Raw genomic sequence first — 17363 nt, forward strand, 5'->3', positions numbered from 1 at the left:
CGTTGTTCTCGTCATAATTCGAGGTTAGTATTTTCCGATTACGATTTTTTTCATCAGTTGTTGCGTTATGCTTTTGCTTTTTCCTTATTAAATCGAATCGGCTTGCAATTATGTGCGATATAAATCTGGTGTTCGGATTCATAACCACCGCTTATGTTTTATTGGATCGAGAATTGGTTATATTTCCTCGCTTTATGATCGGTACGTTTTTGTCCATATGTGCAGTAGATTCATCAACTGTTCTCGTTTTGTATCTGATGTTTTCTTATACCACCGACTCAATTTCTATTCACGGTTTGAAATATATGTTCTTAAACACCGAGAGTCATAGCAATTAGGAAAAGTCATGTGGCATATTTCTTTTTGTTTTGTTATGTAGCTACTAATGTTTCTGATGGCTAACCATTATAGATATCTCAATTTTTTTTTTCTTTTGAATAACGTTGTTGGTAAGGAAAAAGCAATTTAATCTGATGGCTACTTATGTTTCAGGTCGGGATCGACCTCGTCGGTGCCGTCGATGGCGAGGTCGAGGCGGGGATGGTCGTCGAGGACGGAGAGCGGGATTCCGAGCGATCTGGCTTGCTCCTCCGTGCGCTTCGAGGTCGGGACGCCGATTATGTCGGAGAGCTCGCCGGAGGATAGGAGGGCGCCGAGCTTGGCGACGACGAAGGCGGCGGTGGAGCCGGTTCCGAGGCCGAGGATCATGCCGGACTTGACGTACTCGACGGCCTTGTCGGCGGCGAGCCCTTTGAGGTCGTCTTGGGTCGTCCGGGTGCGTAGGCTAAGGCGGAGCGACGGCGGCGAGAGGAGCGAGATTGAACTGGACGCCATTTTCCCTGTTTTGTGTCCCTGTGAGAGATGACCTTTTTTTTTAAATACAATATGTTCGTGTAAATTGATAGCCTATTTACAGTATGTTTGTGTAAATAGAAATCATATTTACAGTATATTCGTGTAAATTCGAAGCTTATTTACAGTATATTCACTGTAAATACAAAGCCTATTTACAGTGTATTCGTGTAAATAAACTGAAAAATTCTGGAAATATTTTGAGCACGAAAATTCTGGAAATTATGAATATATGGAAGACAAAATAATATCAATGAATGAAGAATTAATTCGACATTAATTACCTAATGAATTGCAACGAAAATAGAAACTAATTACCTAAAGTCAACGTTGAAAATTTCCAAATATATAACAATTAATGGCTGATATCTTTCAAAATCTGCTCAAAATTCAAATTTCAAATTTGAAAACTTCCCTATTCGATTTCAATATTTAATTCGAATTTTTTTTTAAAAAATGCCTAATTAAAATAGCATAAGGACAAAAAGGTAAAACTAAATCAATTAATAAGCTGCCACGTAAGCAAGATGGTTATTTACGAGAAATTAACGAAAGGTTGGCTAAAACCAAATTGCTAGTGTTTTAGATGGCTAAACAGCTAATTATTTGTAAAAATATTTATCAGAACACTAGTTTTCCACTTCAACTTGCGAGCGAAATTTTACTTTACTTATTTTTAATTTTATGTATAAGTTTTCTCCCCTTTACCTTCCTTCTCTCTCTCTCTCTCTATCATCATATACGATTTGCATCCAAAAACTACTTCGTTATTTTATTTTAAATAAAATATTTTTTTTACCAACATAAATAAATATACTATAAATCAACTTGTATTGGAATTTTTATATATAATTTAAAATTTTGATTTTTAATATATGGTTATTTTTAACGAATCATTTGATCAATTATTGTATTTTAAATAAATTCTATGTACTATTAATAAAGAATAACAAATATAAGGAGCGGTTTAAAAACTAGTAATCATTACAAAATTGAGCGATTTTAAGGTAGAGGTATGAATTGATCAACAATTTCATTAAAGGGTGTAAAACTTTAACCATTCATAGCTAACTGAATATTTTGGGTTATACGGCATGAATTTATCCTAATTTAAGTATTATATTATGGTATTAGCTACTAATTAACGTAATAGAAGGAAATAGAATTTCATAATATGCTAGTTTGTAAAATATAATCCAATAATGAATTCAAATTCATTGAATGTATATGTCTACCAAGTCAACACGTAAATGGAATCATTATTAAAATATCACGTATAGCATGACGAGCACATATGCCGAGTGATATCGTCGCAGCATCCTATATATATTGTCAACTAGCTTTAGAAGGCTTATATTCTAGTGTTCTCACACAGATTGCTTCCTCAGATACGAATGAATATGAAATGTGTAGATTAGAAAAGTAATTAATTAGATTCCATCCGCGTTTACTTTTGATCGAAGAAAAAGCATAAAAGCTGGTCGCGTAGAAAGGTTTGTCGTAGAGTGTATATATATATAAAATTGTGGTCAATCTAGATAGATTTTCTAAATGATTAAGTTAAATCAAAGCACATAGTGGATAGATGCTCAGAACCCGAGCATATACGAAACTCAATTGATTTTAATGATATAGACTTGTTTCCTGTACTTCTTATAAAAAAATTAGAAAAATAGTCAACTTAAACGTTTGACAATTTTAAATAATTAACGCTTGTTAAATCTTAAGTAAATAATCATAAATAATGATGTGGACTGATTATTTTTCTAATTGACCCTGTACTTATTAATTAAAGATTAAAAATATGGTATTATAGGCCAAGAAAATGATGATAACCAGTTAAATTTCTCTTCCGAACAATTGTTTTTTTGAAATAAACTTGAGATTTCAACAAATTACTTAACAATTAAATATTGGTAATAGATCCTGTTATTTGCAATTGAGAAAGGTAATTCTACGTGGATAAAAAGTAAAGTGATTTTGTTTTTAAATAGTACATATTATACTAGCACATTTCAAATTATAAAAGAAAAGAATTAAGGCGATGTGTTTCTAGTTATAAATTGATTTCTAAGTAAAATTAATCCTATATCTCTCACTTTTTTAATTTTAACTATCTCAAAACAAAAATTTATATTCTCTAGGTGAGCACAAAAGCTAGTTAAATTGACGTATTTTTCTTATATCCATCTGTAAAAACCAAATCCTGGATGAATATACCACTTGTTAATGAAAACCTGCATGATATAAAATATAATATTCCTGTCTTTAATATCAATATATAAATATAAAAATAGATTCGTACTAAAAAACTATCAAATACTATTATATATAATTTATAATAATTACTTTTAGACTAGTTCAAACTGATCTGTCTATATTTAGATCATATACATGCAGGATTCATGTAACTATTATGTCGGATATGGACTTTAATATATTTCTTGAATCCATTTCGCACTAATGTCTTATTTAGAAAGCAATAAACAACATTTTGACCAAGACATGAAAAACCCTATATAAACCCCTACGTACAAACCCAATATATCACTCACCAAATACCTAGCAAAAAAAAAATAAATAAATAAAACACATTTAAGCTTTCAAAAACCATGGAAAATATTACACTACTCTCTTCTCTCCTCCTTTTCTCTCTCCTCCTCTCTCCATCCCTCGGAGCCGTCCAAGACTTTTGTGTCGCGGACTACACTTCCCAACAAAATCCACTAGGGTTTGCTTGCAAAGACCGTTCAAACGTTACGGCCAGAGACTTCGTGTACTCGGGCCTCGGGCCCCGCACAGACACTAAGAACATCCTCAAAGCCGGAATTGCGAGCGCGTTCTACACTCAATTCCCGGGCATCAACGGGTTAGGGCTTGCCCTAGCCCGAGCAGATCTCGACGCTGGTGGCGTGATCCCTCTACACACGCACCCGAGGGGCTCGGAGATTCTCATCCTCATCGAAGGAACTCTAGTGTCCGGACTCATCTCTGGCGACGATAACAAAGTCTACATAACGACTCTCAAGAAAGGCGACGTGATGGTCTACCCTCACGGCCTTTTGCACTTCCAATACAACTTGCCCACTTCAAAACCGGCAACTTTTTTTGTAGGGTTTAATAGCGACAACCCCGGACTCCAATTCGTGTCTTTCGATTTGTTTGGCAATGATTTTCCGACGGAGTTGATGGGCGTCAACACCTTCATCAGCCCTGCAGAAATAAAGAGGCTTAAGGCCTTGTTTGGTGGGAGTGGCTAGAAACTTTTATTACCGTTTTTTAATTTTTATTTATTTATTATTATTGCACACTTTATGATGTTTCTTGTTTGTGTTCATCTTGCGTCATGTTTTTTTTCCCTTCATGTTTCTGCAAATAATGAGGTACAAACTTGATGTAATCAGTTTGAGGTTCTGCTCATTAAATAATAAATAAATAAACATAATGTTTTTACCTTTTTTTAAGTATATTATATCATTATAAAGTGCGGCTTTGCCTGGATTAAAAAAAACCGTATGTGTTCATTTACTTCCACTATACTTAAGCTTTCTAAACACGGTTGTTCTGGGTATATAATTAGTATTCAAGCCGGAGAAACTATATACAATTGAATAGAGTAAGTTTGTATATAGAGTATGTTGTTTTCGAGAAAAGATATAATTTCAAAAGATTGAGCAGAGATGTACTGTGCATAAGTTTAAAATTTATTTTTAGAAAAGACCAACATTTTTCCTTAAAAAAAATTGTTGGTTCTTTCTGTGGCATGATCTTAGTTTGGCAAAACTATTTGTTCTAGATTGTTCAAGACGAGATGGCGCAACTACTTGTCAAGCAAGGATTAAAATCTCGCACCTCGCGGCCGTACCGCACTTTTTTTTTTTGGTATCTCGTCTCGTACCGTGGTATCTCGTGGTATTTGATGAACATTCGGGGTATCTCGTACCGTGTGGTATACCGCATTTCGCGGGATACCGCAAAAAAAGGGTATTCCGCGGGGTATTTGAACAACTTTTTAATTATGATTTTGTATAAGTTTAGGATACACAATCTATATAAATTTTTAAAATAAAGTTTTCAAAATTCCAGACATGAAATTCTATGTAGAGTACAAATCAATACACATATAATATAGAGTTCTCAAGCAAAGTCACACTAAATAAAGAAAACAAATAATTATACACATAATAGAGATTTCTCACACAAAAAAAGTAGAGTTCACAGTCATTGTTGCTACTCGTAGGTAGAGTGTCGGGGGCCCTGAAATGTATGAGGTTGTTGGTCTTGCATCAGGCAATACTCGTACCAAGTCATCATGTGAGCATATGTAGTCATATAAGTCTCCACGTGACGATCGTAATTATACTGATCTAATGCAACATAAATGGAGTATTTTGGGAAACCTGGTCGGTAACGAATACGAGGTTGGGGCTCATGTGGTTGGTAGGGACAGGCACGGGCACGGGGACTATCATCGGATACTCAGGATAACTGTAAGACCCGTCATGCGGCTCAATTGGATGCGAGGATTCTGAGTCCTCCGGTGTAATCGAGAACCCACCGAAAAACTGTGACAACTGATCAACATCTTTGCTAGTAGAAGAGAATGACATTGCATCAGACAAACCTCCGTACGTATTGCCTCCATATCCTGACTAAAAAAAGGTTGGATTCATGCGGTCGTATTCATCGTCCGTTTGTGGTACACTATATCCACCACCGCTGCCGAATTGAGGATCGTATCCACCACCGCTGTTGTATTGCCCGCCATGTTCTTCACCACCACCACCACCACCACCACCACCTCCTATGATTATAATAAAAACGGAATTAGAAAATAAAAACTTGTTTTATTAAATTATGAGAGCAATCTTACCTGCGTTATCATCCGAGGCATGACCAGTATCATCCGAAGAACTTGAAACGTCTTGAGTCTGTCGATGGGAGAGAGGGGGGGGGGGGGGGGGGACGTTTTCATTCAAAACTTGGTTGACATCGATCAACTCCAAGATTTGCAGCCTCTTCAGCAATGTGCATATCTGGGTTCTGATTTTCGTCATCTACGTAAACAGGATCAATCCAGTGAAGCATCTCATCATCTCCTTCATTTTGGGCTCCCGACCTTTCAAAAGCCCGTTCGATGATGTCCAAAGGATCTAAAGGCACCACTGAATTATCGAACTTGTACTTCATGTCTCTCATGTTCAGTTTCATGTTATAACTGCAAAATACAAGTTTCTCCAACCTCTTGTATGCTAGGCAGTTCCGTTGCTTTGTGTGCACTAATGCAAATGTGCTCCAATTCCTTTCGCATGCTGATGAAGACGCAGTTTGGGAAAGGATTCGCATAGCTAATTTTTGCAATGTCGGAGTAGCATTTCCATTAAGCTCCCACCAATTTGCTAAAATACATACACATTATCAACCTTAAAAGTCAAACTATAAACCATCTTAAATCATTACGTAAAATTATTACCTGCTGCTAGAGTACCCCTCGCTGATATCGCACTTTTTTGACAAAAGTCTCCTTTAGCGTCTCGAAATGCTAACAACTGTATATTTGAAAATATAAATCATCAGAAATTAATATCAAAGACGTGTGCATAAATACCAAGAATATAAATACCTCGTGTCCTAGCCTAGATGAATCAGCGTGTGGGTGCAAAACGTCAAAGACCTTTGTCACCGATGCCATGTGTGTACTATCACTACTACACAACGGGTCATTTACGGCGCTCAAAAAGTGATGCTATAGGAGATTTGCGTCACTTTTTGTGTGCCGTTATATCGGCCGACGCTCTTGCTCTATAGAGGCACTTATTTAGAAGTGACGCTCGACGTGGATCCACGTTGGATTTGGCGCTGAAATGGGTATGGTATAGAGCTCTGCGTCACTTGATTTTAAAGTGATGTTATAGAGTTTATTTTAGGTGTGCGAGTATTTTTAGGTCTGCGTCACTTGATTTTAAAGTGATGTTATAGAGTTTTTTTAGGTCTGCGAGTTTTTTTAGGTCTACGTCACTTGATTTTAAAGTGATGTTATAGAGTTTTTTTAGGTGTTTTTTTAGGTCTGCGTCACTTTATTTTAAAGTGATGTTATAGAGTTTATTTTTTTTTAGGTGCTGCCGGAGTTGGGCGTCACTTGTTTTTCAGGTGATGGCTTAGGTAATTGAATTATTTTTTTTCGGCATCACTTGTTTATCGAGTGACGCCCAATCTTTTTTTTAATAAATAATTTCGATTTGCGAATAAAAAACATGTAGCAATTGATTCCGAATTACGCAAAAAAAAAAAAAAAAAAACAGTAGCAATGAGTGCAGGTTTCAAGCCAAAATAAAAGAAAAAACAGCTTTAAATTCACACCGCACTGAGATTGTGCCTTCGGAGCTTGGATAAGGCGAAAATAGCAGCAATGAGTCTCACCCTCTCCTTTCTCTTCTCTGTCTTCTTCACTTTTTTTTGCAGCCTGAAACCACACTTTTCAACTCAATACGAACTTTTTAAGTGATCTCCCATATAATAAAAAGCAATTTTTTTTTTGTCCTTGAACAATTTAATTTCTAGCATGTGCAATCATTTAAAAAATTTATATCCATATATACAAGTATTTCTGAAAAACATAACATACATAAAATTAACTTCTCACAATCTTAAATCATTAAGCACTTTGACCAAAACTAAAAATATGACACATTAGTTTTTTCCCACTATAACTATACAAAGGTATGAAAAATATAAATTATATCCATTCAACATCACAAGTTATTGGCAGTGGCAGTTTTGAGATATAAATTATATAAAATATGCATGAGAATGGCAGTTTTGAGATATAAGATTTGCAAAATAACCGATCATCTTGGCTTGATCTAATTATCACCATGGCAAATTATATCAATTCAACATCACAAGTTATTGCTTGTAGTTGCACTGCTAATCTCAAGCACAGGAATAACATGTCATTTTCAAGTTCTAGCTAGACATACCTTTGACAATAATCTGACAATACTCGTCTTGAAGCTCTTCCATATTCGCTTCATTATATGACAATGAGGGTAACTGAAATTGTAATATCATACATCATTTCTAATTAGTATTATTTGATTATATATTTCTAACTTGAGATACACATCAATAGCTAATTATATACTTACTTCTTTAAGAGCGTGTTTATATGTTCGTGCCCGAAAAAATGTCTTTATCATTAGTAGCACATAATACCCACATTCCCAATACGAAAGTTGAATTGGTACCTATAACAAAATAATTAATATATATATATATATATTTATATATATATATATATATATATATATATAACTCATACACATTATATAAAGACTTTATAAAATGTACCTTGATGATATGCCACTTGGTTGGTAAAGATGCTTCATAAGCATCATATGCCCTACATATTTACGTATCTAAATACTTAGTTGGATAAATAAAACGTTTTAATCAACTAGACAAACTTAAATCATCTTGTAAAATTTCGAAATTACTTACTTCGCACAAACTTTATTTAAATCCGATGGTATGGATTATTACTGCAACATTCTTCGGTAGAGCTTACTGAGAATGTTGTCACGCGAGAATTCGTCCACTCATTTACTTCCTGCCACAACCATTAATAATCAATGATTAGAAACGATCTGTTTTTAAAGCGAGACATTCACTGTTCTGCAAATGCTCAATTTTTTTTTCCCCTTCAACTATCTGTTTGACGAAGGTAATGAGGCTGGAAAAAGCGAGACATTACCTTCGCTCGCTCACCCAAACAAATACACACACCTACGTGAAAACCATTCACTGTTCTGCAAATGCTCAATTTTTTTTCCCCTTCAACTATCTGTTTGACGAAGGTAATGAGGCTGGAAAAAAATTTTTGCTGGAAAAATTAATGGCCCAAGAATCTCTACCTTGCTTACCGGTGAATTGGCTAAGGTTTTCTCTGTTCTTTGTTCGTGTAAACAGAGAAGAAGTTTTGGAGGCGCGCGTGAGCGATATGGAGACGGCCTGCAGGTTTAAAGAAGAAAGAAGATATTTACAGCAGTTATTAGCAGCTTTAAAGAAGAAATTAAAGATATTTAAGCAGTTATATTTAGTCCCGAAAATCAGGAAACTCTATAGCGTCACTCATAAAATAGGTAATGCCACATCTTTTAGCATGCCCCGTTCCATATCAATTTTTAACGCACAAAAAAGAAGTATATATGAACAAAAAAAAATCAAGATTTCAAATTGGGATGAAAAAAAACCCTCAAAACAATTATGAAGATATTATTGTTATAAAAAAAAATTATGAAGATATTATTACATAATAAAATTATTGAAGAACGCTTATCTTGTGAGACTAACTGTTCTCAATTCCATTTATAAATAAATAAAAAGTTTGTATTGACGTTGAATCAATTGATTGGTTTGTAGATTCCGGTGTGTGGTTCGATCTGGTATTGTCCTTCGGATGGGTTCAAGTCGGAGATATTCTGGATTACTTGAAGGAGTCTTTGCACTTGGATGTTGTTGGCAATACGAGGCTGTTACCACATGTAGAGGCCGGAGCTTGCTCATGGTTTAAAGAAGGTGAAAGAGTCAGAGATCAAGCATGAAAACGACGGCCTGGGTTTCTTTTAAGCTTTTAAATTTAGAGAATAAAAGAGAGTAAATATTATAATATGCATCAAACAGTAGTACAGGAGTGGATTTGATGAAGACTCACAGATTTTTTCCCGACCGAGAAGAAGAAAATATGGCGGCTTGAGTGTGACGACGACGGAGAGAAAAATTGGAGAAGAATGAACGGCCGGCGGCGTGGATTTGATGAGCAACCAAGAAGCTGCGCGATCGAGACGACCAAGATGACGTACGGCCTGGTGGGTTTTGAAGAAGCGGCTCTGCTGCTCAGGTCGTTTCTTTTGTGTGGTTTTTTTTTAAGGCATTTCTTTTGAGTTTTTTTAATTTAATTAGAGAATAAAAGAGTAAGATATATATGAGTAATATTATAATATATATATAAAAAAAATTAGCAAAATAGCCAAATCAAACGTTATGATTTGCTATATAGCCAAGGTTTTGTAAATACTAAGTAAATAGCCACTCGGATGACGTGGCCCAATTATATGTTTTTTCATATCCTAAATTGTCCCTGTTTGTGTTTTGAATTTCGAATTATATAACTACCCGGAATTTTTGAATTTAAATTCCTGATATCATGTGTGAACAAGATCAAGTCTACTTAATGATTCCCTTTATTTAGGAACTAATTTGGACGTGGCAGTTGCAATTTATTTGTTTCCTATTATATATTATTTTCTTATATTTACTGCTTAATTTATCTTGTCTCGTTTTAATATTAAATTTTTTTTTTCCAACGCACGTGAATGAATCAGGTCTGTATTCTTTTTTTTGTTGTTGAAATTTTAGGCTATTTTCACACAGGTTTTCATAAAATTACTATTGTATTTACGTATATTTACTATCACTGTTATGTTGCAGTTAAGCTTTTTGAACGTCAATGGCTGGATAACCATAATTCATTGTCAAGTGGTGTAAATACTGAATGTAATCAACATGATTTACAAACTGTTTTCGGTAGACGGCGTTATTGTGAGCGTCTTATTTCTTACGGCAGTTATTTTTGTTCTCGCCGTTGTGGTTGAGTCATATTAACCCTGTTTGCAGTAAATACACGTTAATATTCCAATTTCATTAGATATAACAAATTCATAACTTGACATATTCGGCAGTAAATACATGGAAATATCTTCGTCACAACTTTTTAATTCATAACAAAATCCATGTTTTTGAAAAAATCGAACCCAAAAACCCAGATTTATCTTTCCATCATGTGTAAATTTTTGTCGGAAATTAGTAAAACCCCTTTATTCCATAACCGCTACAAAAAAATCATGTTTTCCTTGTTTTATTGTGTAAATTAATGAAGAAAAATTGTAAATACGAGTTACAATAGGTAGAAATCTATACATGCATACCATCTTAGGATAAATGAACAATAATCCACAGATTCATTACACAGAGGAAGAATAATAAGCAATATCATCTTATTTCATAACCGATAAAAAAAAAAAACACTTTTTCCATATTTTAATGTGTAAATCGATGATGAACATTAGTAAATACGAGTTACAATCGGAATAAATTACACATGCATACCTGTTTGAGATCCCCTCGCCGAAATCGGTAGTCGGAGAAGATGAACGCAGATCGTCGGAGAGAGTGGCGCGTTTTTGAAACTTTTTTTGGGAGAAATCTTTTTTTTTTTTCTTAATTGCTGAGTGAAAATTGGTTGTGAAATATGGTTTTAAATCTGCAGTAATTACTCTCCTCGATTCTCGGAATCACGTTTTTTTTAAAAGTCAACAGCTGTGACTTATGGGCGGGAAATCATTTGGGCTTTTTTGTAAATTTAGACGTGTATTAAATGATATCTGGCTATTTACTCAGTATTTACAAAACCTTGGCTATTTAGCAATTTTAAAGATTTGAGTTGGCTATTTTGCTAAATTACCCTATATATATGCATCCAGTACACATGAGTGGCCCTTCAAATATATGTATATTAATTGTTTTATTTTATGTGTCAGTAGCCAATTAGTGACTTTCAACATATCTGTGGCTCTGTGCTAATATTATATATATATATATATATATATATATATATATATAATTATAAATGAAATCGAGTTGCATTGAACAACGATGGCGTTGAAAACACACGCAAGTAATCCCTAATGCCTTCCCAAAGACGTAATTTAAGCCCTTAAGTTAACTGATAAATTATATGCCAACAATCAGCCATAGCAGTCTAGTTTGCTAATATACAATCAATTGATTATAAATAAATTATATGTTCCAAGTACAAAAAAAAAAAACAGTTGATATATATGAGCTTACTTCATCAATTCAAATTCGCCATCGGGTGGCACGAAACTGACAGTTTTCTCTGAATTAAACCTTGTCAAGTTCACACATTGATGGAAAGTAACGTCGTCAAGCTCAATAATTTTACCACTGCAGAGCGTATCGTCAAACCATGATACTTAATTCATATAAAAAGGAACTAAAAATATCTGGAAAAAAATTTGTAACGATAGGAATAAAAATAGTGGCAATAACATTTTTTTTATATAACCCAACATGTTTGGTTTAAAAGTTAAATTGGAATGAGAATGAGAATCATAATGAGAATGGCAATGTGTAATGGAATTGAAACGACTTTACTTTGTTTGGTTTGTGATTTTGACGTGTACGTAATGAAAATTAAATTGACAAAACTTCCCTTATCTTCTTCATTGAAAATTATTTATACTGAAGCTTGTTCTTTAGCGAAATGGTTTTTTTACATTAAAAAAAAAAGATGCAAAATTCAAATCATATTACTTTTCCAAGATTTCAGGAAATAATTAATTAGAAACCTTAGAACTGTAAACTTGACAAATAACCCCAAATCAACCTAAAATTGATATTAAAAAAAAACAGATCTCGTTTTTTTTTTAATAAAATCTCCAACTCCACCACCGACGGCAAAGAGATTGTCGGCACTTACTCGGAGCTCTCCTTGGCGAAGGAAGGCGGCGCGGCGGAAGGGGATCGGCGGCGGCGGAGACGACGACCTCGCGGCGGACGAGGCGGGGAGGGTGTGGCGGGCGAAGAGGCAGCGGAGGTCGAAGACGGTGCCGTCGGCGGAGGCGGGACAGGAGGTGGCCGAGGTCAAGGACGGTGGAGAGTTGTTTGGCACAGATAATCGGAGTTGCACCAAGGAAGAAAACAGTGGAGATATGGGTAATTTTGGAACAAAGAAATTATTTCGTGGGAATGAGGGATTCTTAGCATAACGGGAGGAATGAAAATACGTGAATGAGAATTCAGCTGGAATGGTTTAGAATGGTTATTCTCAGTTTTTTTAACAAACCAAGCAAAATAATAGATTCTATTCCATTCTCTTTCATTCCATTCCCTTGTCACACATCTTTTACTTATTGCATCACTTACAAAACAAGTGATGGTTTTTACTTATTGCATCACTTAAAAAACAGGTGATGCCATCTACTTATTGCATCGCTTATAAATTGAATGATGTCCCGCCACATGTAGTCACCAGAATCATCCTCATCTATCATATAGCGTTAAATGTTATAAGAGCAACGCAAAATCCCATTTTGGCGGGATTAAAAAATGTGGCGTCAGTTGTGCACATAGTGACGCCGAGATTCATACACGTGACACATTCCTATTGATGCCATGTCAATTTTAACGCAAAAAAAAGGTAAAGCGTCGCTCTAATGTGCCAGTGACGTTATATGGGTGACTTCGAAGCCCATTTTTGTACTAGTGTATCCATATGAACCTCTCTGTTGTACTGTAACTTTGGATTAAGGTAGTAAGCTACATTAAAAAGAACAGATAATTGTTAATAACTATAACGTCTAAAATAGTTAACCTCATTAAAAATCTTAAACGTAACGGTTACCTGCTTCATGTAATGGATGACAAAGTTGGCTGGTCCACCTGTTCTCGACAATATCAACAACCCATTTTTTTCCCGTGAAGTCCCTCCAATCTTTTTTTCATCTCATGGAATACGTAGTATAATAATCCCATGGTTGGATGAACTTCGGTGTCGACCAATCGTAGACAACTGTACATCGGCTCAAAGATACCACACACGTCGTCAACTCCGTGCCAAAATCGTTGGGACAAAACATTCTCCGAAACAGATCTACCTGTCTGCGTACGAGCTAGCTTGTGATCGTCCCACCATTGACTCGTAAACATTTGTTTCAGCGCAACTCTTTTTTCGCGAAGACTTCTAAGAGCCAAATAGTTCGTAGCGAACCTTGTTGTCCCAGGACGCACAATTTCACCTGGGGAAATGTCTCTTAGATTGGATAATAGTTGACCATGATTGTAGATGAACTTTGATATCATTCTAGCTGCCTTAACGACTGCTTCAATGTTCCCTCTCTTCTCGATATCTTCAAACATCAAGTCCATGCAATGAGCAGCGCATGGAGTCCAATACACATTGAACCTATAAAACTTAGTACTTAATCAATATGATAAATTTGAAATTAAAATAACAAATTTCAAATACAAGTTGTACCTCTTCATCAACTTTTGCCCATCCTTTTTGTAGTTAGATCCGTTATCCGTCACGATTTGTATAACATTGTGCTTCCCAACTTCATTCATGGCATCTTTGAGGATGCCATAAATGTAGTCTCTACTCTTGATGTTGTTGGACGCGTCAATCGACTTTAAGAACACCGTTGTTCCAGCACAATACACCATTATATTTATGATGCTTAGCCTGGTGGGACCCGTCCAACCATCAGACAAGATCGTACATCCAAACTTCTCCCAGTTCGGCCTTTGGTCATCGACATATTTTTGCATATCAGTAACCTCGGCATCAAGATACTTGTTGTTAATATCATACGGAGACGGCAACGGAACGTTAGGACCACTACTACAAATTAACATATTAGGTGCGGAAGGGTATTAGGTGCGACATGTCGCACCTAAATGTCGCACCTAAGCACATATTAGGTGCGACATGTCGCACCAGATAGTCTTCCAAGCGACTAAAAATTTCGCTGATGATTAGTGCTATCCGGTGCGACTTTGTCGCACCCGATATGATATTGTCGCACCTGATACTATTGGGTGCGACATTTGTCGCACCTAATACCATTAGATGCGACATTTGTCGCACCTAATGGGTTTAAAAATTTAAAACGGTCAGAAATTCCCCCCGAATATTTTGGGTTCTGGAATTTCACATTGGGTGCGACAGTGTCGCACCTAATAGTCATATTAGGTGCGACACTTATGACTATTAGGTGCGCCAGTGTCGCACCTAATAGTTTTAGGGTATGTTAAATACCCGAGCGTCTTCTTCTTCGCCCAAACCGCCTCTCTCTCTCTCCGACGCTCGTCCCCGGCGCGACCAGCCCCGCCTCCAGCCCGCCACGCGTGACCCCATTCCCCGGCGTCGTGACCAGCCCCGCCGTCCTCCTCTAAGGTACGTCTCTCTCTCTCTCTCTCTCCCCATCTCTCTTTCAATCTCAATGAGCTCTCTCTCTCCATGGCCGACCAGTTTGTGCCGCCCCGCCACCGTGACTAGCCCGCCGCTCCGCTGCCCTGCCGCCCGCGACCCCTACTTCGGCGCCGTGACCAGCCCCGCTGCTCCCGCCGTGCCCAGGTAATGTCGACTGCTCATGGACAAAATCAGCGTTTTTCGGTCATGTCGTCGACAAGGCGACGTGATTTCGGCCAGTTGTCTGAGAATTTGTTTCGGACTGAGAAGAAATTGCAATTTTCGTGGGTCTGTGAATTGTTTTGGTGAAACTTTCCAAAATGAAGCTTGTAGATGGGTGAAGTGCGGTTGTCATATTTGTTTTCCAATTTTTTTTAAAAAAGTCCGAATGTGTGGTTGTCATTTAATGTGAGTTAAATACCTTTTCTCTAACAAACAATGGGTTTTTAATAATGTAATTAATTTTTTCCCACTTTGTGTGGTTGTCAACTTTGTGCGGTTGGAACTTGGAATCATGTAATTAATCAGTAATAATGGGTTTTTTTTTTCAAATCATGTTACCTTCTTGATCAACCCATCATTAAATCAGGTTAAAAAATTTCAAACATACATTTCATGACACGGGTATTTAACTAATTTTTTTTAAATAGTTATAAAAAAATATTTTCATGATATGGGTATTTAACTAAATTTATTAAGTAGTTATTTTCTTTAACATATTTCTTTTATTGCTGTGATATGAAATATGTAATAAAAGGTTAGTTATTTTCTTGATCAACCCTCTCGCCGCAGCTTGGTCACTTGCAGCCCCCCGCCGTAGCTCGTTGCCTCGGAAAAGGTTAGTTATTTTAATAATATCTAATATTTTAGATTAGATTGATTAAGTTGATTACTATGTTAGATTAGATTAATTAAGTTGATTACTTTTAATAATATGTAATATGTTAGATTAGATTAATTAAGTTGATTACTTTTAATAATATATAATATGTTAGATTAGATTAATTAAGTTGATTACTTTTAATAATATGTAATATGTTAGATTAGATTAATTAAGTTAAAATTAACATATTAAATTAATTATTAACATGTTTAGTGTAATTTAATGTAACATGTTTAGTGTAATTTGATTGCAATTTGTTGAATTAGTAACATGTTAAATTTAATTTAAACTTATTGAAAATTTATTGCGACCGAGCCACAGAGGCTCGGTTTAGTATTTAGTATGTTAATAGGATAGACCTGGTTGGTTATATATGTGTTTTTTTTAAATTGCAGATTTTGGTTAGTCAATATTTTAGGGGAAACTCTGCCGAATTTTCGGTAGAATAATAACTCTTTGTAATATAACGAATTCTAACCATTTTTTCAAATTAATACATATTTTTCACAATTTCTCTTTCACTCTCACTAATTCGCTCTCGAATCTTTCAAATGTTAACGAGTCACTCTCAATTTCCTAACAATTCATCACTCTCAATTTCATAACAATTCACTTTAAATTTCAAATATTCACTCTCAGTTTTACCTCTCAATGTCAATAATTCACTCTTACAAAATGAATTCTAACGATTCAGTTTTATCTCCCAATTTCCCGTCTCATTCAGAAGAATGTCAAATCCAAGTAGGGATTGGATTACCGAGAACAATCGGTTGAGTTTGCAATATAAAACAGGGGTTAACGAGTTTATCCGCGTTGCAAGCAGACTCCCGAACGAAAACGGTCATTATCGTTGTCCTTGTAAGTCTTGCAATAACGTGAGATGTCTGGACATCGGGGTCGTAAAGAATCACCTTTTGAACAAGGGGTTTACTCCGGGATACACCGAATGGTATCATCACGGCGAACGTAGAATGGTAGAAGATGCCAGCGAGACTAACCAAAGAGGAGTCGGTGGATTGCACGATGCTCTCCATGATATAATGGATCACGAGGACTTCGACGATTTTACAGATCCGACTCCGAGTGAAGTGCGTGCAGATGAGCAAGTGGAAGATTTGTTCGCTGAGTTGGAAGCAGAATTGTACCCTGGGTGCAAAGAGTTTTCGTCTTTGTCGTTCTTGGTTTCGTTGATGCACATCAAAGTCACGAACCATTGGACGAACAAGTCGTTTACAGAATTGTTGCAGCTCTTGAGGAAGTCTCACCCAATTGGTAATCGAATTCCGGAAAAACACTATGAGGCAAAGGCGAAGCTGAAGCGTTTCGGCATGGGATACGATATGATCGACGCGTGCATCAACAATTGTGTGTTATTTCGAAAAGATCTCGAGAAAGCTGAAGTGTGCCCAATTTGCAATGAGAGCAGATGGAAGCCAACCGGGAAGAATGTATCACAAAAGATATTACGATACTTTCCCTTGAAAGATCGATTGAAGCGATTGTACGCTTCTCGACACACGTCGCTTGAGATGCAGTGGCATGAACGAGATCGCGTCAAAGAAGAAGGCGTTTTGC

The 17363-nt window shown here is 36.0% G+C and overlaps 1 protein-coding gene and 2 pseudogenes across 1 annotated transcript; 1 reads left to right on the top strand and 2 right to left on the bottom strand.

Annotated features, from left to right (window-relative positions):
• Positions 1-477: 477 nt before the first annotated feature.
• LOC149383807 (putative ribose-5-phosphate isomerase 3, chloroplastic pseudogene) lies at positions 478-834 on the bottom strand (annotated as a pseudogene).
• Positions 835-3380: 2546 nt separating this feature from the next.
• LOC149383808 (germin-like protein pseudogene) lies at positions 3381-4316 on the top strand (annotated as a pseudogene).
• An 8666-nt stretch (positions 4317-12982) lies between these two features.
• Positions 12983-14349, bottom strand: LOC149383809 (uncharacterized). Its single transcript, XM_089627915.1, has 5 exons — positions 13970-14349; positions 13527-13897; positions 13337-13426; positions 13196-13251; positions 12983-13096 (listed from the first exon to the last, which is right to left on the bottom strand). The coding sequence occupies exons 1-5, from the start codon at positions 14347-14349 to the stop codon at positions 12983-12985; spliced, it is 1011 nt and encodes a 336-aa protein (XP_089484041.1).
• Between the last annotated feature and the right edge of the window lie 3014 nt (positions 14350-17363).

The sequence above is a fragment of the Urtica dioica genome, chromosome 10 (assembly GCF_054948205.1).
Source record: "Urtica dioica subsp. dioica isolate 48M chromosome 10, U.dioica_male_clone48M_v1_H2, whole genome shotgun sequence".
NCBI lineage: Eukaryota > Viridiplantae > Streptophyta > Magnoliopsida > Rosales > Urticaceae > Urtica > Urtica dioica.

Coding starts and splice junctions, on each gene's coding strand:
- LOC149383809 (XM_089627915.1), bottom strand. CDS start 14,349: ATGTTAATTTGTAGTAGTGGTCCTAACGTTCCGTTGCCGTCTCCGTAT. Junction 13,252..13,336: donor TCATCCATTACATGAAGCAG/GTAACCGTTACG, acceptor TTTTTAATGTAG/CTTACTACCTTAATCCAAAG. Junction 13,097..13,195: donor AGGTTCATATGGATACACTA/GTACAAAAATGG, acceptor TGGCATCAATAG/GAATGTGTCACGTGTATGAA.